General features: G+C 36.3%; 1 protein-coding gene across 1 annotated transcript; it reads right to left on the bottom strand.

The window, feature by feature from the left end:
• Nucleotides 1–3256: 3256 nt before the first annotated feature.
• pdgfbb (platelet-derived growth factor beta polypeptide b) lies at nucleotides 3257–21172 on the bottom strand. Its single transcript, XM_073833520.1, has 7 exons — nucleotides 20328–21172; nucleotides 13366–13462; nucleotides 12393–12455; nucleotides 9969–10162; nucleotides 8968–9889; nucleotides 5840–5985; nucleotides 3257–4614 (listed from the first exon to the last, which is right to left on the bottom strand). The coding sequence occupies exons 1-6, from the start codon at nucleotides 20394–20396 to the stop codon at nucleotides 5855–5857; spliced, it is 1476 nt and encodes a 491-aa protein (XP_073689621.1). The 5' UTR covers nucleotides 20397–21172; the 3' UTR covers nucleotides 3257–4614; nucleotides 5840–5854.
• Between the last annotated feature and the right edge of the window lie 1499 nt (nucleotides 21173–22671).

Raw genomic sequence — 22671 nt, 5'->3', positions numbered from 1 at the left:
TGTACATCTTTCTTATTTTGCCAAAATATCATGGTGAAAACTTTTTAAATTTGAAGATCAGGGTAAATGTATCTTATTTTGTCTTTTGGGAAACATGTAAGTATCGTCTGAAGAGCAGTACTGAATGAGAATATATATATATATATATATATATATATTCATTCAGTACTGCTATATTATATATATATATATATATATATATATATATATATATAGGCAAAATAACAAAAAAATAAAAATCTTCATTCTGTTCAAAAGTTTTCACCCCTGGCTCTTAATGCATTTTTTTTTTCCTTCTGGAGTATCAGTGAGTGTTTGAATCTTCTGTAATAGTTGCATATGAGTCTCTCAGTTGTCCTCAGTGTGAAAAAATCACAACCAAAAAAAAAAAAAGAAAAACCAAAGAATTTGTTGGACCTGAAGGACTTTTCTGAAGAACAGCGGGCAGTTTAACTGTTCACAACAAACAAGGGACTCATGAATAACTCACAAAAAAAAAAACAGCTGTGGATCATTCAGGTAACAACACGGTATTAAGAAACAAGTGTACAGTATGTAAACTTTTTAACTTTTGCATTTTGTATGAACCCTCTTATTTTGGTAAAATAATTAACACTTTGCAAATTCTGCAAGGTGTATGTAAACTTTTGACTGGAAATAGCACTATCAGTGGTTGTGATGTATAGTGTAGTACATCAACATATAAATACTGAATGAGGTACTTAAAATAACTGTATAACTGTAACTTTATTTGAAGTTTATTTCATGATTGAGTCGAATGTTCGTGCATCAAAATGTCAAGCTCATCTAAGGTTACGCTGTACAATGCCAGCACTGAACTTATCCACTTTACCGACTCTCACTGTCTCTCTGCTCCCACAGGAATGCAGGACCGCATAATTAATTGCATTAATTCAGCACATAAATTCCAGTTATCAAGGGAGCGAGTCAGATATGAAGTGAGGGAGTGCGTCTATCTGTCTGGGTGGGCCGCAGCAGAGCAGGGCACCCTCTGAACCATTCACACATAGACCAAACAAAAACAAACTGCACCATAGGCCATTTTTGTCACTGCGTAAATGTTGGTCAAGCGCAATGCACTGCTAAAAACATGAATGGATTATTTATCATAGCTAGAGGTCAAAAGCCAAAAAAATTCAGTCTTTTTGTTTTTAAAACAGGCCTTCAGAGATTCACAGTCTGCTTCCAGAAAATTCAGCTGAAGAGTGTAGATCTGTCAGTGCCCTTGAGAAAGAGCCTCTTGGCCGCTTTATGCTCAGCGAACAGGGGAATTTTAATCAGGATCCTTTAGTCCAGGAACATATTTGTCACCTTCCCAAAAACAAATACAAACAACACGACTCCCTAGAGTAACAACGCAATAAACTTTCCTCCCATTTCAGGCACACCAAAGACCTACGACTGCCAGTGGAACTTCATGTGGTGATAGGGAATAAATGGACTTCTGGGACGTCCCACTTTAGCATTTGCAGGGCCGTGGGACTAAACCAGACTGGTCTGGCTGTAGTTTTGTCCATTTTGGATTCGGTAAGTCTCTTAAGGCTGCATTTATTTGATCAAAATACAGTAAAAATAGTAGGGCCATTTTACAGACAATTTTCTTTTTATTATTATTAATTTATTAATATTTTCATAAATTGAAATTTAGGGGTTAGGGGTTGGGATTGCCACCTCCCAATTGAAAGTACCCACTAAATTATGATTTTAAATATATTGATATTTTAAATATTATTGTGGGTTTCAATTGATAATAGAACGATCCTAGTAAACATTTAAGATTTGAATACTTTTATGCTTTTTAAATGTGTTTTTTGGGGTTTTGGGACAGCGGTTTCCACCAATTCTGTAGAATGGCCCAGTAATACTTTAAAAATATTATTACAATTTAAAATAACTATTTTCTATTTGAATACATCTAAAAAAATCGAATTTATTCTTGTGATGCAAATCTGAATTTTCAGCGTCATTTCTACAGTCTTTAGTGTCACATGATCCTTCTGAAATCATTCTAAAATGCAGATTTGGTGTTCAAGTAACATTTCTTACTATCAGTGTTGAAAACAGTAATGTTTTTGTGGAAACTTATGAATAGAAAATTTCAAAGAAGACATATTTTGTGATGTGACACATAAATGACTTTACTGTCACTTTTGATCAAACCTTCAATAAAACAAACATACAGACCCCAAACTTTTACACGGTAGTGTATTTATATAAAATGTGCTGAACTGGGATCAGAACCGTCTGCCAAATCGAATCACAAACAGGCCAAAATCAGAATGAAAACCCGTTGGCAGAAACTGTAAGCGTAGAAGTGACGTTTTCTGGGCAAACAGACTTGGGAATAAGCTAGTTTTAATCAGAATGGCAGTGAAAAGGAGAAATAACAAACTATTATTAATACACTGGGTTGAAAACAAGTGTTTGTGTAGCTCATCTGGTATGCATAGAATTGACAACCCCAAATTCAAGGGTTTGATTCCCAGGAAAGCCCTGTATGTCACTCTGAATAAAAGTGTCTGCCAAATGATTTAGAGAAAGACTGTGGTAGCAAAACAAATGAAGTCTATGTGAATATCTGAATGGGTCTGTATTTAAGGAATAGCTCACATAAAAATGAAAACCTGCTGAAAGTGTACTTCGCCTCAGGCCATCCAAGATGTGGATTTTGATGTTTCTTCATCAAGACAGATTTGGAGATATGTACTGTAGCATTACACCACTTGCACACTGCAGTGAATGGGTGCCATCAGAATGAAAGTCTAAACCGCTGATAAAATCCTCAAGCAATCCACACCACTTCAGTCTATCAGTTAATGTCTTGTGAAGCAAACAACTGTGTGTTTGTAGGTAAAAAAAAATATTAAAAAAGTGCACACATCAAACACTGTTTACAAGCAAAAACAGTCCAAGACAGTTCTAAACAAATATGTTGTAGGATGTTGGATCTTACAAACAACTTTTTTACTTCACAAAATGTTATTTGATGGACTGTTGTGTGGATTACTTGTGGGTAATTGTAATGTTTTTAACAGCTGTTTGGACTCTCAATCTGACGGCACCCATTCACTGCAGTGAGCAATTGATGTAATGCTAAATTTCTCCAAATCTGTTTTGATGGAGAAACAAACTCATCTACATCTTGAATGACCTGAGGGTTCAGCCATTTTTTGGTGAACTATGAAGAAAGCTAACATCACTGCACAAAAACTTAAAAGAGACCACGAATTACACCTTAATGGTTAGTGTTTAAATTTTATTCTATGTATAAAAAAGAGTGCAAATTCTGCACAATCTGCAACGTTTAGTAAAGATCCAAAACAGACCATCTGTACATGAACATACTAAAAATAATCCCCATTTTGGTCTTCTGGTGAGCGTTTTGTAAGACTGTGATGAAACACCGGCCCTGCTGTGAACAGAACAGATTTACAAAAGAATAAATAATATTAATGAATAAACTCTTACTGCTTTGTGTTATAATGTAGCACCTTTACACTCTTAGAGGTATGAGGAATTAATTGAGACAGAAATGCATTCCCTTGCTTCATCCTGTGTGAACTTCCAGTGTTAAGAATCGCTTAAATAATAACAAATGATACTGAAAACAACTTAAAGCAAAGGTACTTTGCGTTTTTGACTGGTAATATATTAAAATACAAAGTTGTTCAAGCGTTCTGTGTTTGTCTGTTTTAGGTTAAAACACATAGTTTGAAATATGACATGAAATAATGCGTTTGATTGCATCCCTGGAGATATGCTCTTAAAAACAAAGGTTCTTTATTGGCATCAAAGGTTCCATGAAGAACTCTAAGCATCCACGGAATAGTCGAAAAAGGTTATTTGGATTTTTAAAATGTTCTTCAAAACGGTTCTTTTAAGAACTGTTCACTGAAAGGTTCTTTGGGAAACCAAAAATGGTTCTTCTATGGCATCGCTGCAAAAACACCCTTTTGGAACCTTTATTTTTAAAAGTTTAGTGTGCTTTCTGAAAGATTTCTTTGCAATATTAACCAAATAATCAATTGGTTCAAGCCTCAATTACACAACAAATATCAACCGCTTTTTTTGGGTAGGTGAGATGTAGCACAGGAGCATCTACCGGTTTGTCTTTAAAGGTGAGTGATCATAGGAAATGCAGTCTTTTTAAGCTGTTCTTTTCCACATTTGACTAGTTCTGAGCTGAACAGGCTGTTTAACCCTGCATACTGACCCAGTTTCATGCTTTTTCTAGGTTCTTCTGTCCAGGGTTCAATAGGTGTTTCATGCTTCTGATGTCCTAAACTTCCAGATTTACATGATTCCCAAGTCCAACATCTGAACCTAGAAGGTTGAATGTCCATTCAGTGAGCACAGGGAATCTTCGGCAACTGGAAACAATCCTCCATGCAAACATCTTCTGTGTCAGAATTGTCTTTTTCCTTGTGACTGATCAGAGAAACAGATTAGAATTGAGTGAGAGGTGAGAATGGCCTGGATGCTGGAAGTGTTTTTTGAAACGTGATTAGTGTCATATCTCTTAATGTCCCTGGACACACTGGTTACATAAATAAGAACTCATATGGGAGAGACTGCATCCATCTGATTATCTATCTGCAAGAGAGTGAAAGAAAGAGACATAGTTACAGTAGTACATTCTAATGATTATTTTTACTGTATACGCTGCAAAAATGCTTTTCTTACTTAGATTTTTTGTCTTGTTTTCAGCCAAAATATCTAAAAATTCTTAAATCAAAAAGGATTTTCTAGACGAGTAAAAATTATTTTCTTGTTTTCAGAAAAAACGAGTCAATAAGTGAGTTTTTGCGTAGAACAAGCTAAATAATCTGCCAATGGGGTAAGAAAAAAATCTTATTTCAAACAAACCCCATTATTTTGCTTGTTTCAAGCAAAAACACACTTAATAATTTTTACTCGTCTAGAAAATCCTTCTTGATTTAAGAATTTTTAGATATTTTGGCTGGAAACAAGACAAAAAATCTAAGTAAGAAAAGCATTTTTTGCAGTGTATTAAAGAAATAGTTCACCCAAAATGAAAATTTGCTCAAAATCTAATTACCCTCAGGCCATACAAGATGTAGATGAGTTTGTTTCTTCATATGAAGAGATTTGGAGAAATTTAGCATTATATCACTTGCTCACTGTAGTGAATGGGTGCCGAAAGAATTAGAGTCCAAACTGATAATAAAACATCACAATATTCCACAAGTAATCCACACCACTCCAGTCCATCAATTAACATCTTGTGAAAAGAAAAGCTGTGTGTTTGAAAGAAACTAATTCCAATACATTTTAACATGAAACTGATGTTTCAGGCCAAAAATAAAATAAAAAAAAAAAAAAAAAAACAGTCCTTTATCCATAATAATGCTTTCTCCAGTGAAAAAGTCCATCCCCTGTTGCTCTCTCACATCAAAATCTGAGACCATATTTGTTTAAAAACTGTTTTGGGTTGTAAAGACGAGATGACTAACTTGAAAAAGCAATATTACAGAGGACTTTTGAAGATTGAAGTTAAAAATGTCTTAATGATCAATTAATTTCAAACAGCTTTTTGGTTCATAAGACATTGATGGACTGGAGTGGTGTGGATTACTTGTGGATTATTGTGCTGTTTTTATCAGCTGTTTCGACTCTCATTCTGACGGCACCCATTCACTGCAGTGAGCAAGTGATGTAATGCTTAATTTCCCATGAAGAGACAAACTCATCTACATCTTGGATGGCCTGAGTGTCAATACATTTTCAGCAAATGTACATTTTTGGCTGAACTATTCCTATAAATGTGGTATTTCATTTTAATATCCGAGCATCTTACCTGTTTATGTTTGTGTTACATGAGCAGGGCTCTCATGGCAGATTTGCTGATGCGATTGCGCTGTTTTCTTCTCTTTTTTGGTGGGTGAGGAGGTGGTCTGGGGGGTTTGTGTGGGGGGAGATGTTGCACAGGAGGAGATGTAGTTCCTGTTTGCAACAACAACAAGAAAAAAATCAATATTTAATCAAGATATTCTGATCTTGCATTTGATATTGTACTGCACTACACATGTTTATGTAGGCCTATGCAAGTGTTACTTCCTTATCCTGTAGTGTAGGTGTCTGGTAGTATTTATTCAAAGTCAGATGAGATATTCATAGATAATGGTTCACAGAATCAAACTGAACATGGGCCAAATATGCCCCAATGTTCTCACACAGTGAAAAATAACTAATGGAAAATAATAACATACGGACAGACAAGAGACAGAGCAGGTTAATTTCTGGTATGAAACAAAGTCTCAGCTTTCAAATGGTGTTGGGATCCTATTTTTGGTATCAATATATGTCATTTCCATACCAAAACTACATATTTTACAGTCACCGTTATGCAGATTGATCATAAACACAGCTAAAAAGCTTCCTACCACAGTGGCCATCCTTCACAAAACGAATATCTACCACAGTTTTATCACAGGTGGAATGCAAAATGTTTTAATACAAGCATTTCTGTCAAATAGGAATTTATGCAATATTTCAAACTTTTAACCCACGGGAGAAAATCAACTCCCCGCAACAGTTTAAAATCAGCCCTATTCCGTAGAAAAAATGCGGATTTGGCAACCCTACATCCAACACAAGCTGCATCCAAAGCGATTCAAATATTCCACATATTGATAGCAACTGTAGAAAGCAAAAGCCGAATCCCGGACATTTTGGGCAATTTTGGAATCCCGGCCAGACGCATTTTTTAAAGTCCAAAAAGAGGACATATCCGGGAAAAGAGAACGTATGGTCACGCTATCAATACACATAATTTTTCAAGTTTAAGTCCACCGCAGTTAAACTACTCTCTTGTCTGATTTGTTTGTCAGACAAAATCGCTGATTCAACGCTATGATTAGGCAGATAGCCTGTCAATCAAGTTCTTTGTGAAGGGTCAATTATGACAGACAAAAGCACAGCAAAGAATGAACACAGAAAAATTTCCCTCTGGAACCCGTTCATAGTAAAAGAGAGTTCATTTTTTCAACATATAACATACATTTTCAGCATCTGTCCATAAAAAAAATGGAGGAGGAATGATCGAAAGGTGTAAGCACTTAAAACAACAGCTGGACTCAGCTATCTTACTCTGTGACCTATCTATCTCTTTGTCTCTCTGTATGTCTGTGATGTACTAACAAAGATCCAGAACCTTAGTGCAACATCCTAAATCCCATCCAGAAGACCCTAAATGTGGTATTTCATTTCTGTCAACCACCCAGAATAACCTAGCACCCACATAGCTACGCCCAAACATCCATCAACTACTTTAATCTTAAAGGATTAGTTCACTTCCAGAATATAAATGTCCTAATAATTTACTCACCTCCATGTTGTCCAAGATGTTCATGTCTTTCTTTCTTCAGTCAAAAAGGAATTAAGGTTTTTGAGGAAAACATTCCAGGATTTTTCACCGTATAGTGGACTTCAGTGGGGTGTCAACGGGTTGAAGGTCCAAATCACAGCTTTAAAAGGCTCTACAGGATCCCAGCTAAGGAACAAGGGTCTTATCTACAATCTGTCAATTTTCTAAAAACAAAATTAAGTTTATATACTTTTTAACCACAAATGCTCATTTTGCACTAGCTCTACTTCCATGTCCTTACGCATTACATAATCATGGTGGAAAGGTCATGTGTGACGCAGGTGGAAGTACCGTCCCAAAGCGACCGTGCAAAGAAAGTCAAATGCCCTTTACAAAAAAAAGGTAAAACAACAATATTGGATAAATTTAAAGTTGGAGGAGAAAATGAGATGGACTTTTTTGCCCTACCTTAGCTTTATTAACGAAAGAACACAAAGAATTAACTGCGCGTGACCTTTCCAACGTGATTACGTAATGCGTGAAGTTGAAGACGCGCATCACAGAGCTAATGCAAGATGAGCATTTGTGGTTAAAAAGTATGTACTTTTTTGTTTTTTTTTAGAAATTGACCAATCGTTTAGCTAGATATGACCCTTATTCCTTGGCTGGGATCATGTAGAACCCTTTGAAGCTGCACTAAAACTGCAATTTGGGCCTTCGACCCATTGATCCTCATTGAAGTCCACTATATGGAGAAAATCCTGGAATATTTTCATCAAAAATCTTAATTTCTTTTTGACTGAAGAAACAAAGACATTAACATCTTGGATGACATTAGGGTGAGTTTTCTGGAAGTTAGCTAATCCCTCATAACCTTCAAACTTAAAGCTAAACTGTAGACTCTCAAGTCAGCATCAAAGTCTTGATGAACATTTTTTTCTAGTTTGTACATTTTTTATTCTAGTTTTTATTTATAACATTTCTGCAAACCACAATCTTCTAAATTGTTTCTGTAGAACATCTGCTTGAGTTTATATATTGATTAGAAAAATACAGCTAAACATATTTGGAACTGCCTAAATGACAATATAAAGTACACTTGGCACGCTTTTGCTTGCTAAAAGGCATAGTTTACCCAAAAACAAAAAAATCTATCATTTACTCACCCTAAAACCTGTATGAGTTTCTTTCTTCTGAAAACAAATGAAGATATTTTAAAGAATGTAAGTAAGCAAACAGTTGCCAGTAGCCATTGACTTCCATAGTATTTTTTCTACCCTACGGAAGTCAGTGGCTACCAGCAACTGTCTGCTTACCATTATTCTTCAAAATATTATCTTTTGTGTTCAACAGAAGTAAGAAACTCATACAGGTTTGGAACAACTTGAAGGTGAGATGATGAGAATTTAATTTTTTGGTTGAACTAATGCAAGTTTTAACCAAAGCTTTCCACTCGAGATGTTCATTTAGAAGGACACTGACCTCACCAACATTTTTTGTTGTCTTTTACTCAAGTCAACATAAGTTGACTCGTTACTTAAACAACACTGTATTGTCCAGCTGACTGTGAATAAATTCTCCCAGACATTGATGATATGTGGATGTTTAAGGTACTTTACCTGTTCGTTGTGTGGTAGTATAAGTGTGTTGTTTGTGATGGAGCTGCTGAAGTTTCTCGTCTGGCTGTATATTGGTCTGTTGTACTTTGTGGTGATGTTTGTGTTTGTCTTCATCTAGGATTTTGTGCATTAGCAGCAGCTCTTCCATTTCCTCCTCCTTGGCCTTTTTGTCCATTTGTCTCTGCTCTTGCTCCTCCTTCTTCACCTCTACATCCGTAGTCTCACCTCTTTTCTGACTGTTCTCCTCTACAGACAGAAACACATCTCCCCGATTCTGATTGGCTATCCCTGTGGCGTTTGAGATGAGTTGTTCCGTTTGATTGGTTGTTTGCAATCGTTCATTTTCTTGCGTTAGATTTGATTGGTGCACAAAAGTCTGATTGGTCAATTCCAATGTACTCATGGAAAAATCTGATGTCTGATTGGTTATACTTTGGTTAGCAGTAGTCTGCGTTTCGAATTGCGTAACATTGCGCAATGACAAATCAGTTTCTTCCTGTTCGGTATGATTTGGCAATGGAGCCATCGTTCCTTGTGTTGCTGTGTCATTAGTTTTGCCGTGTCTCCTTCCATCCCCGGGGTGACGGTGATGACCTTTGGCCCCTCCATACTGCGTCTCGTTCAGACCCCAGCCGTCCCGGCCGAATTCTGATTCAGAGAACCTCTCTTTGGGCAGCCAGCTACGGCTGAGCAGGTCCTCCAGGCTTATCCTCTGGTTGTGTTTGAGTTCATCCCTGCGATGGAGCTCATCTTTGGCCCGAGGTTTCCCAGAGCGTTCCCGTCCTTCTTGTTTGTGGCTGGTTGACTTCCGACGCTGAGCGGGCCGAGGAGCCGGCTGACAGCGGCACTCTACATGGTCGAGAACGGAGACGACAGCCTTATCGTAGAGTGGCCGCTTGTTCACGTACTGTATCTTCATCACCTGAGGATGAAGAGGAAAGGAAATTGAATATGGCCTGGTTGAATATACTTAAAAACTTGAAAAGAGGGTGTGTGTGTACCTGTAGGTATCTTGTGTGTGTAAGTACAGGCACACACTGCAGGCTCTTGGTGTTACAGCAGCCCGAGCACCTCTGCACCTCCACGCACGGAGGCCACAACAGGAAATTTGCATTGCTACGGTCCAACATGGAGCGTGTGACCTCGATGACCTCGGTCCTGATCTTACAGATGGCTTGCTGAGCGGGCTGAGCGTCTGCAGACAAAGATGCAGAAATACACACAGAGGCACATGAACTACATGACAAACATTTAGCAATTAGACTAACTCGATTTGTACAGCTGCTTGCTCATGCAAAATAGGTATTAAGACTTGTATGGCTTAATATAACATTAAAATAAATTATGTCTGTTACTGAAATATGTAGTAGAAAATCAATTAAAGATTTATGTTATTTTAAAAAAATCACATCGTTTTATACATATTTTGGACATATTTCAGTGACATGAGCTACTGGCACTACCTGTTACTATTCTTACTATAACTCCACTTGGAAAATGAAACACTGATACAATGCCACTTTGTGCGGCTTTTGGTTGTAATTTTCAGTTGAATGGCAACAAGAGAAGAGATGTAAGTTTTCATTGCTTTCCTAACGATAGGAAGTAGAGAAAAGAATGGGAAGATGTCTGTGGACGAATAAAACATTCTAAAGACCAGCGTCTTTGTTCTCTCCACTTTAGCCCTGATGCCTTTGAGGCTTTTAGGCCGCAGCTACTGAAAGAGCTTACAAATGGCAGAAACAAGAAATGCTAGATGCCGTTTAGTTGGCGTTTAGACTCATTGTGGGGAAAAATCGATGGTACAGCATTTCACTTAAACCAACACTTACATCCATCGCCACATGTAAGCTCTTTCTTAGCTGTGGGCATCGTGTCAGTGTTTTATTTTCTGAGTTGTGTTGTGGTGAAAATAGCAACAGCTAGCACCAGTAGCTCACTGAGTGCAACCATTTAACGTCATCAAAATAATGACGCCTCCCATAGTCCAAAACATGTGTCAACCGATGTGGATTTTTCAAATAACCTTAGTCTTTCATGGGTTTTCTACTACATATTTCAGTAAGAGACATCATTTATGTTATATTAAGCCATACAAGTCTTAGGGTACCCTTTAAGGTGTTGTGGGCAGTTGACAAGTGTTTGCTGGGTGGTAGCTAATCATTTGGCTTCCCATACAGCTCGTAACTACATAAAACTGGGGTATTGTAATAATGTAGTAATTACTTTTCTAAAACAAATGTAATAATAATATAATAATGACTTTTTTAAAAACAAACCAAAAATAACTTGTGAAAATAAATAAACAAACAAAACCACAAAACCAGTCATAAGTAGCACAGGCGTATTTGTAGCAATAGCCAAAAATTCATTGTATGGGTCAAAATTATTATTATTATTTTTTTCATTTATGCCATAAATCATTGGGATATTAAGTAAACATCATGTTCCATGAAGATAATTTTTCTACCGTAAATATATCAAAACTTAGTTTATGATTAGTAATATCCATTGCTAAAAACTTCATTTGAACAACAAACAGCAATTTTCTCAATATTTTTGCAGGTTTCCAGATTTTCAAATAGTTGACAAACCATACATCAATGGAAAGGTTATTTATTCAGCTTTCATGTGATGTATAAATCATAATTTATAAAACTTGGGCCTTATGACCCTTATGGTTTTGTGGTCCAGGGTCATAAATTGTTTTCCTCTTATTTTCTTTTTAAATTTGAAAACATGGTTTACCAATAACTGTACTATTGAATGTTTTTATGTGATTTATTAAAATAATATCAAATGTAAATCACTCAACCAGTACATTAATAAATAAATGCAACAAAATCCAGTTTGTAGGGGGGAAAAAGTCAGTATACAATAAATGCCACCAAATATATTCTGGGTTAAACTGGGTAATTTCTAGTTTATTCCTCCCTGTCTCTCTCCATCTTTCGCTCTCAATCTCTCAAAACAGATGTACTGAAAAAGTCTTATTCCAGAAAGTGCTTGTTCAGCAATCCATCATGATCATTGTGTCTGGGAATAATGATGATCTGACTCAGCTCAAAAAGCCAGATTTGCTGACTTTGGATTGTTTTTGTTATAAGCATTATCTGGAAGCTGAAGCATATGCTGACACAATAAATCAAAATAATAGTTAAAATATTTATGGAAAATTTACAAAATATCTTCATGGAATATGACCTTTACTCATTATCCTAATGATTTTTTGGCATAAAAGAAAAATCGATAATTTTGACCCATACAGTGTATTTTGGCTATTGCTACAAATACACCTGTGCTACTTAGGATTAGTTTTTATAAAGCATTTTACCACTGAAAATACATAATTAACAAATAATGCTGACATTAAGGAGAATAAAACACAATACTGCAACAAGCAAGAAAAGAGAAGTCGGACTAACCCAAAAGACTGCGTGGCAGACGGTTGCTGGTGTCATTGTCATGTTGACTGTCTGGCTCAACCTCTGGAGAACAAAATGACAGCAACTTTGAACCATCAGGTAGTGAATTCGTGTTGAAAATGCATGAAATGCAGACCCTTGTAGGAAATAGCAACTTTTTTCAGTTTTTTTAGGGATGAAAGTAACAGTAGAAGAAAGACTGGCACATCACACCATGCTTTGATTAAGGTTTCAATGATTTTCTAAAGGCTTTTTCACTTAGTTACTCCAGATACGAGTTTACAGAAGAGTTAAGAGTTATAGTCTGCTGCTATACAAGCTTTAAATATAAACAAGGACAGCATACATAGATCAAGGTCAAAATGTTGTTTTGTAAAAAAGTATTAAGGAGGCAATCTATATTAAGTACGGTACAGGAGGGCTGTAGCCCAGAGTCCTAATTAACATATTAATCAAAGAGTAATATTTGCCTCCAGGAATGTCAGAGGCATTTTAAAACTTAATAAAAAAAAGTGTCAAATTACCAACACATTACATAGCTTGCACCTTTAAACACCAAATACACTTATTTGATACTTACAGGTCACTATAGACCAGGGGTGCCCAAACTTGGTCCTGGAGGGCCGGTGACCAGCAGAGTTTAGCTCTAACCCCAATTAAACAGCCCTGAACCAGCTAATCAAGCTCTTATAGAAATACTGGAAATTTCCCAGAAGGTGTGTTTAGGCAAGATGGAGCTAAACTCTGCAGGAAACCGGCCCTCCAGGATGGAGCTTGGGCACCCCTGGTCTACAGAGTGACTAAACCCATAAATTTGGCCTAGAATAGAATATCAAATTTAGTTAGAAAGAGAAACAGAGGAATTTTCATCAAACTTCAAATACGTGGGGCATTTTTTGTCACTTCTTGAAAAAGAAGAATGAATGATGCATGAGAGATGCGTATCTCTGGGATGAGACGAAAAGAGATTTACCAATAGATTCAGAGAACAGCAAAAACTGCAGGTCCTGAATTGAAGATACAGATCCACCCTTCACCAATTCAACCACTGCGGCTGGGAGAGGATCAGCCTAGAAAGAGGAAACATAATATATTAGAAATATTCAGAATAATGAAATGCATGTTTCTATTAATCAAAGAATCCTGAAAAAAAGTATCACAGTTTCCACAAAAAAACAAACCAGAACAAAACACTGATGATAATAAGAAATCTTCTTGAGCATCATCTCATCATATCAGAATGATTTCTGAAGGATCATGTGACACTGAAGGCTGGAGTAATGATGCTGAAAATTCAGCTTTGCATCACAAAAAAAAGACATTTTAAAATACAGGGGTTGGACAAAAAAACTGAAACACCTGGTTTTAGACCACAGTTAGTATGGTGTTGGGCCTCCTTTTTTTGGCCAATAGAGCATTTCGTCTTTGGAATTGTCATATACAAGTCCTGCACAGTTGCCAAAGGCATTTTGAGCCATTCTCCTCTTGCAGATCAGGGGTCAGGTCACTACATGATACTGGTGTAGGAAAATGTTATCTGACTCGCTCCTCCAAAACACCCCAAAGTGGCACAATAATATTCAGATCTGGTGACTATGCATGCCATGGGAGATGTCCAACTTCACTTTTCTTGTTCATCAGACCACTCTGTCACCTGTCTTGCTGTGTGTACTGGTGCATTATCATCCTGATACATGGTACCACCTTCAGAGTACAATGTCTGAACCATTGGGTGCACATAGTCAACGTTCACACCTGTTCTTACTGGTGGAATGTGCAGTCAGTGAAGATTGGCCACCAGGCTGCAAAAATATAGCCATGAAACCTCCAACATTATATTGGCCAGTGTTTCAGTTTCATTGTCCAACCCCACAGAGTGGTCTTATGAACAAGAAAAGTGAAGTTGGACATCTCCCATGGCATGCATAGTCACCAGATCTGAATATTATTGTGCCACTTTGGGGTGTTTTGGAGGAGCGAGTCAGATAACATTTTCCTACACCAGTATCATGTAGTGACCTGACCCCTGATCTGCAAGAGGAGAATGGCTCAAAATGCCTTTGGCAACTGTGCAGGACTTGTAAATGACAATTCCAAAGACGAAATGCTCTATTGGCCAAAAAAAGGAGGCCCAACACCATACTAACTGTGGTCTAAAACCAGGTGTTTCAGTTTTTTTGTCCAACCCCTGTATGTTCAATTAGAAAACTGTTATTTTAAATTGTAATATTATTTTCAAATACTACCGTTTTTTTCTGTGTTTTTGAACAGCAATGTATGTAAAAAAAAAAAAAAAAGTGCCATCAGCTGCTCAAGACTCCAAGAAATTAACTCAACTCAATTAACTCAGGCGTCTCCCAAAAGATAATAAAATGATGTACAACAGGCATCATTGTGGAAAATAATATTACTAATCTTTTTTTACATTTGAACAAAAAGTGGCATGTCCAAATTATTTATACCCTTCTCAATAATCAATAAAAAAGTCTTTTTTTTGGCTATTAAAGCAATCAAACGCTTCCTATAACTGCTGACCAGCTTTTTACATGTCTCCACTGGTATTTTTGCCCATTCATCTTTAGCGATGAGCTCCAACTCTTTCAGGTTGGAGGGTTTCCTTGCCATCACCCTGATCTTTAGCTCCCTCCACAGATCCTCAATTGAATTTAAGCCAGGACTCTGGCTGGGCCACTAATGTTTTGTCTGCTATCTATTTCTTCACCATTTGAGAATTTTGAAATATTGCTCCTTTTTCATGGTGCCGTTTACTGTGATTAGGTTCCCTGGTCTACCAACATTAGGTTCCCACCACCATGTCTGACAGTGGGGATGGTGTTCTTAGGGTTGAAGGCTTCTCCTTTTTTACGCCAAATGAAGGCTACATCATAGTGGCCAAACATTTCAATTTTTGTTTCATCTGACTATAAAACAGAAGACCAGAAGTCTTCTTCTTTGTCCACATGAGCATTTGCAAATGCCAAGTGGGCTTTTGGACTGTCTGCCTTGAGATGTTGCCACCAGCAGAGCCCAGATTCAACAGGTTGGCCTTGGTGGTGATCCTTGGATTCTTTTTTACCTCTCTCACTATCCTCCTGGCCAGCACAGGTGTCACTTTTGGCTTCCGACCACGTCCCCTGAGATTTTTCACAGTGCGGAACGTCTTGTATTTTCCCAATGAATCAGGGTAATTAGAATGCTTTAGAACAGCGTGGACTATTTGGAATGGTATAGAACTTTGGATTTTCCCATAAACTGTGACAGTTTGCAAAGGGTATGAAAAATTTTGAACAAGCCACTTTTTGTTCAAATGTAAATAAAAACTGAGTCATATTTTTTCCACAATGATGCCTCTTGTACATCGTCTTCTTATCTTTTTGGACAAGCCTGTGTCATTTCCGGTCAAAAAAAAAAACTTGCTGGTTGAATAAAAGTAACTTTAAGTCAGAATTTGCCAGGGGTATGAATAATTTCAGGCTTGACTGTCTGTTTTCATCATGAGATGTTTTTTCCCCTTATAGTTCGCAAAGTTACTGTTACCTGTTAACATTTTTTACAGTGTAACATTTGAGTTCTGAATGACCAATCTGAATCAAGAATTCCAAAGAGCGCATACATAAAATAATGTGTATGTGTTGCTGTGTGTTTGAGTGTGTGACAGTGAGACAGAGCACTATGGATGCTGGTTTGTCTCAGGGTGTCAATGCAGGTCTTGGGGACACAATAGCCCTGTTCATACAGCATGTCCAGACAGAGGCCACTGACCCTCGTCTCCTCCATCTCATCTGGCAGCATTTATGCAGGACACAGGAAAGAGGGCAGAGAGGAAGTGGGGGATGGAGAGATGGAGAAAAGGTGAGCTTGAAGAGGAGAAAGAGAGAGATGGATGAGGGAGGCTGCCGGAAGGATGGAGTATTTCAGTAATCGGCGCGATAAGGGAAATCCGTCACATTACTGGCTGGTGATTCAGACGGTTTTGCATGGGCCAAACAAATGCAGGAATTCAAGCGTGCCAAAAGTTAAGAAACATCCTAAATTCGCCACACCTCTTGCGGTATGCACTTCTAATCGAACAGAAAAAATTCAGGGTGAATCACCAGCATATCGTACTCTCTTGGGAGCTTTGAGAAGCATAGTGGCCTTGTTTTGTCCAAATACATAAATCTCATGAATCATCAATTTTCCATTTTTAATTTCGCTGTCACATTCTCAAGCTCTCTATCATCCATGCACAATTCAATTCGGATCTAGAGTGCACCATGATGTTTATAAGCAGATAAATGTTGTTTGAACATTGATGAAATGTTGTCAACATGATTTCTTGATTTCTTGTCTTACATTTATGTGATCAAAATTACAGTAAAAACAGTAATATTGTAAAATATTAACACAATTTAAAATGTTTTCTATTTAACTATATTTTGAAATGTAATTTATTTCTGTGATCCAAAACTGATTTTTCAGCATCATTACTTCAGTCTTCAGTGTCACATGATCCTTCAGAAATTAGTCTTCTATGCTGATTTGCTGCTCAAGAAACAATTCTTACAATATTTTTTTTCTAACTCACCATGCATTTGAAACAAAACTTTTGTAACCATGTGAATGTATTTACTGTGAATTTTGATTCATTTGTTTTCCAACATTAAAATTGTAGTGTAGGCTTGGACACACATACTAGCACACTCTAATTAACATGTATATGATTCATAAATATTTATCATATATCACATACACACTCTAAATTGCTTTACCCAATGTAAATATATAGCATCACACTTATACAAACAACCACAATACACACACAGACACCAGATGGCATACACAAAGACCACACAGAATATAATATAATATAATATAATATAATATAATAGAATAGAATAGAATAGAACAGAATAGAATAGAATAGAATAGAATAGAATAGAATAGAATAGAATAGAATAGAATAGAATCAGAGGAAATCTGTATTGCTCAGAGGTTGCTATTTCAAAGCTCAAGAGACTTTATGGATCTTCATAAACTTCTGATTTTGATTTTCAGACTTTCATTTGGTGATTTAGCAAATCTAAGCACAGGCTGAGACATTATTGATATCTCTTCGGAAAGGAAAGACATAAGATTAAAGAGTCACATTAAAGCAGAATTTTTTTTTTTCATTTGATCTCATTTCTGATCTAATCAGTCTCAACTGATTCTCTCAAAAAAATTCAAAATGTAATAATAAAAAATAAAATGATATTGTATATTATTTTAAATATTAAACACACACACACACACACACACACACACACACACACACACACATATATATATATATATATATATATATATATATATATATATATATATATATTATAAAATAAAAAGACCAAAATATTGCAAAAATTTGCAAATCAAGGTTGAAAAACAAGGTAAAACGGCATGTTTGCACCTGCATTTTTTACGTCACATTTGCTTTTGTTCATACTTTTGGGTAGGTTTAGGTATAGTGCAGATGGTACATTATTTTAAAGCAGAAAACTGATTCTCTACAAAAAAATCCAAGTTGCAAATTTTATAAATTAACAAATAAATAAATAAATTCTACTGTAAATTATATTAAAAAAATATTAAAATATATAATATTTTTAAATAAAATGCAAAAATCAGAAAATCGCAAAAATGTGCAAATTAAGCTATACTGACACTTGCAGGTTGCCTTATCCAAACAAACCAATGGGAGGGTGGTGTGCGTCTCGGTTGATCACCAGTGCTGAACCACACAACCCCTGAACCCTGCTCCTAATACCATCAGAGAGTGAAGGACAGGCCTAGAGCATTCTGGGATTGTGGAGGAGTGGTGGAATGCACAGCCCATGTTGGGGAGTAATGATACATAATTACACATCTGCTGACAATGCTCTCTCACACACATGCCCATATCATCTACTAACACATGCAAATATGCACCATCAGCCATCAGTTAGTGTAGCTGCAAAAAATAACACTGCATGGTTTTAATTTTTATCTGTAAATGAAAGCATATAATCATTACTTGTCTATTTTGTACCTAGCGGGACTTTTCCATCTAAATCACACATCATAAGGAGATGAAAAATTATGTTTTTACATGATAGGGAACTTCCAAAAAGCGCACCATAACGCTGAGAGGGATCATAATCACAGCTTTTGATCTCGCATTTCCTTTCGAACAAGGAATTACGTTTTAAACATTACAATTTAAACTGGAAAAGGCACGTGTTTTGGAAATGTCATGTCTTCAATTACCTAGATACCAATTATGATATGTCTCTTTCTATCACTGCTAGGTTTTAGGGGGATGGGGGTCACAGAAATGTCATATTTTGATTAAGCGCCTCATGCAACACAACTGTGGTGGTCAAAGGAAGGGCAAATGCATTAGAACCTGCAGCTTTCGTGTGCTAATTGTCAACAATCCTTAGTGAACCAGTCAGTCCCTGGAGCCTTTAGGCATCAGTTCACAGATTTGTTTAAAAGAATCACCCTTCATATGATTCCCCATGGGTGATTTATGATGTTGTGGGATGCCAGTGGTTATACCGCAAGATTACAGCGCAAGTTCATGTGGCATCAACAATATTCAAAGAAGCTTTGAAGCAGTGGGAAGAAAAATCCATCCTGTATACAAATGCACGTGCATATACACTTAAAAATAAAGGTTCCATGCTGTATGCTGTTTACCCAAAATGAAAACAAATGTATAATTTCAAATCATTTCTTCCATGGAACACAAAATGAAATATTTTATAGAATGTTAATGCAGCTCTTTTCCATTTAGGACATCTGTCAAACTTAAAAAAAAATCTTCATAAAAGTCAGACATTCAGATTGAAATTTAAGTTATTTCTTTAAAAATATATGCCATTTGAGCTCTGAAATCTAATTTGCTTTTTGTTTAAAAATTAAAATAAATCGGTGACATGTCAAGTCAGGTTTGTCGTCACTGACATAGTCAATTCCCATTGGTCGATCCATCAAAACAGTTTGAAAATGTGAAATCATGAATGAAAATGAATTTTCATCATTTAATTTAAAGCATGAAGGCAAATTTTGTCCAGTTTCATAACTTTTATGCAGACTGTCATTGATTCTGGTATGTATTCCAATAAAACGTGACTCGCCAAAAACGTGAAATGTGACTCTGGACCACAAAAAAGTACATTGTATGGATCAATTATCGATTTTTCTTTTATGCCAATAAAGAAAATCATTAGGATAGTAAATAAAGATCATGTTCCATGAAGATATTTTGTAATTCCCTACCGTAAATATATTAAAACCAAATTATTGATTAGTAATATGCATTGCTAAGAACTTCAATTGGACTTTAAATTTAAACTTTAACTGCGATTTTCTCTATTTTGATTTTGTTGCACCCTCATTTTCCAGATCTATCTCGGCCAAATATTGTAACAAACAATACATCAATGGAAAGCTTATTTATTTAGCTTTAATATGGGTGATACATAATTTTCAATTTCAAATTGACCCTTATGACTGGTTTTGCTGTCCAGGGTCACAAATTTGTAAATGTGATGTTAAGATTTGTGAAGATGTTCTTCAAAAAGTATTCTGGCTCGTTTCCAAACAAATCTATCATGTGGTTTCAAACGAATATAGGCCTACCACATGAATATGGACCACTTTTACAAGCTTTTGTCTTTTTGGGGGGCTTGACAGATGTGGTCACTAGACAATCAACTTTTATAGAGAACAAAAAATGTTTGGAAAACCATGAGGGTGAGTAAATAAACGACAGGTTAATTATAGGCTACTGTGGTATATTATCCACTCTATAAATAACTCTGATAAATGAATTCTTAATGAAAAACAAATAGCCTAGCCTATAAGAATGCAACAGGAACCAATTAACTCTGGGAAGTTGAGATTGATTAACGCATATTGAGTCGCTCTTACCTCCGCACTGCCAAACCGCAGACACGCCGCCGCAAGTACCGCGAGAAGAAGCGGGATCCGCGATCTCATCTTGCTGCCGTGCCGCTGCGGGGCTCCACGGGACAGCGCGCATTTAGAGAGACGCGCACCAGACGCTCAGCAACTGGGCTCCGACTCCGTGAGCAAATATCGGGTTAATTAAGCAGCAGTTTGAGTCCCTCAGCGGATCTGCAGGCTCGACATTCCTCTCAGTGCGCAAACATTCAAATTGCCCTCCACGGCAGAATGAGTCTCTCTTCTGAGGAGCAAGTGGCCCATTTGAAGTCCTTTGAAAGGCAGTTTGCGGATTAAAGCGAAGAGGTTTGTTTCCAGGCGAAGCACCGAAATCCCGAATTCCTCAGATGGCGGTTATTTAAATCATTCATTTACATGCTTCAGTCCAATAAAGACGTCTCTTATAATATTATCTGAGAGAACGGAAATCTAAAATACCTGCTGAAGCATGGAAACGTAAAAAAGTAATTCAGATTACATAAAATGTCTTAAAAGTCAAACTGGACTTAAAATATATATATATTTAAGAAGTAAATCGACCTTTGTTTTGGTATAAACTCCTCACTTATTATTATTAACTCCACATCACCGTTGATAAAGTCACAGAAATTGTTATATATTAAAATGTCTTTCCAATTTAAGATGGTCCATGTGCAGTACGCAAGGGTCCCTTCGTCTTCGCATTGTTTGCAGTAAAAGCGACATTAATGTAAGCTAGCCTAAATAAAACTCTTGCTGTTTTCTTATCAGTGTCCAGCGCGTGCACGGCCCCGCGCGAGCCGTCTGTCCTCTGTTGATTATGGGACTGTGGCTCTGAGGAGGATTTCAGGGGTCTGTATGTGGACTCTTATCTTACCCTCCCCTTAAAGGCAGGGCTGAACTCAGTGAGAAAGAGCTAGAGAGGATGGGAGGTGGGTGAGGAGGTGCTGAAGTCGTGGATGCCTGCAACACAATTTTAGATGTGCATCCACTTTGGAATTAATAGAACATTATAGTTTTCTATTAATCTGAAAATATCATGTAGAATGAAATTTAGTATTATTCACTTACCCACATGTGGTTGATTTGGCTTTGTTTCTAAAGTGTAACACAAATGGATATTTATTTTAAAATGTTCATGATGCTTTTTCCTGTAAGCGTTCAGCTATTTAATATGCACTATGTATGCAAGTATATGAAAACGTAGTCTAAATTTTTTCATCCAATGCTTTTTTGTCATCAGTGACAATTACTTATTGCATGTTAGAATGAGCTTTAAAGGAATAGTTCAACCCAGAATGAAAATATGAATGATGTACACTTCCAGTCAAAAGTTTTTAAACAGTAAGATTTTTTTTATGTTTTTTAAAGAAGTCTCTTCTGCTCACCAAACCTGTATTATTTGATCTAAGGCGAAAACAGTAGTATTGTGAAATATTTTTACTATTTAAAATAACTGTTTTTTTTTTTTATTTAAATTTATATTATAATGTAATTTATTCCTGTGATTTCAAAGCTGAATTTTAAGCATCATTACTCCAGTCAGATGATCCTTCAGAAATCATTCTAATATTCTGATTTGCTGCTCAAAATACATTTATTATTATTTTTATTATTTTGAAAAAATTGTTTCAGGTTCTTTTGATGAATAGAAAATATATATAGGGCCTACTGACTTCAAGCTTTTGAATGGTTTAGTGTATAATGTTAAAAAAGCGTTTTATTTCCAATAAATGCTGATCTCTGAATAAACGTTTCTTGAAAACAGCAAATCAGCATATTAGAATGATTTCAGTTTCGCATCTTTGGGGAAAAAAGGTCAAACCTTGCATAAAGAATAAAAAAAAAAAAGTTAATGTTTCATTAGCATAGAATGAATGGGATTGTGGCTGACATATTCTCTTTGGCCAGGGCTCTTTTAAATGTTTTCACAGCATTGCCCAAGGTAATGGAATTAAAAGGTGTGTCTAAATACCAAAACTCTTCAAAGCTATTTTAAATCTTACGACCTTTCAGATTTGCACAATGGCTGTCTAAGTTATGAAACCAAGAGGTCGGTAGCCTAAAATGAAGGTGACAGGAATAGCTCTGTTACATAAAAAAAATTAATGCAAATCTTCATGCATTAAAAAAATGAGAAAGATCTTTATTATAGAGTGTAGTATAAAGACAAACGATTTTAAATGTATATTAAAATCAGGTTCAATCAGGTCATTTTTTCTTAATATCTGACCCTGGACCACAAAACCTGTCATAAGGGTCCACTTGTTGAAATTGATATTTATGCAGCATTTGAAAGCTGAATAAATAAGCCTTCCATTGATGTATGGTT

This window comes from Garra rufa, chromosome 1 (genome assembly GCF_049309525.1).
Source record: "Garra rufa chromosome 1, GarRuf1.0, whole genome shotgun sequence".
NCBI classification, from domain to species: domain Eukaryota; kingdom Metazoa; phylum Chordata; class Actinopteri; order Cypriniformes; family Cyprinidae; genus Garra; species Garra rufa.
Note: the sequence above shows the minus strand (reverse complement) of the source record. Positions and strands in the feature narration are given on the sequence as shown.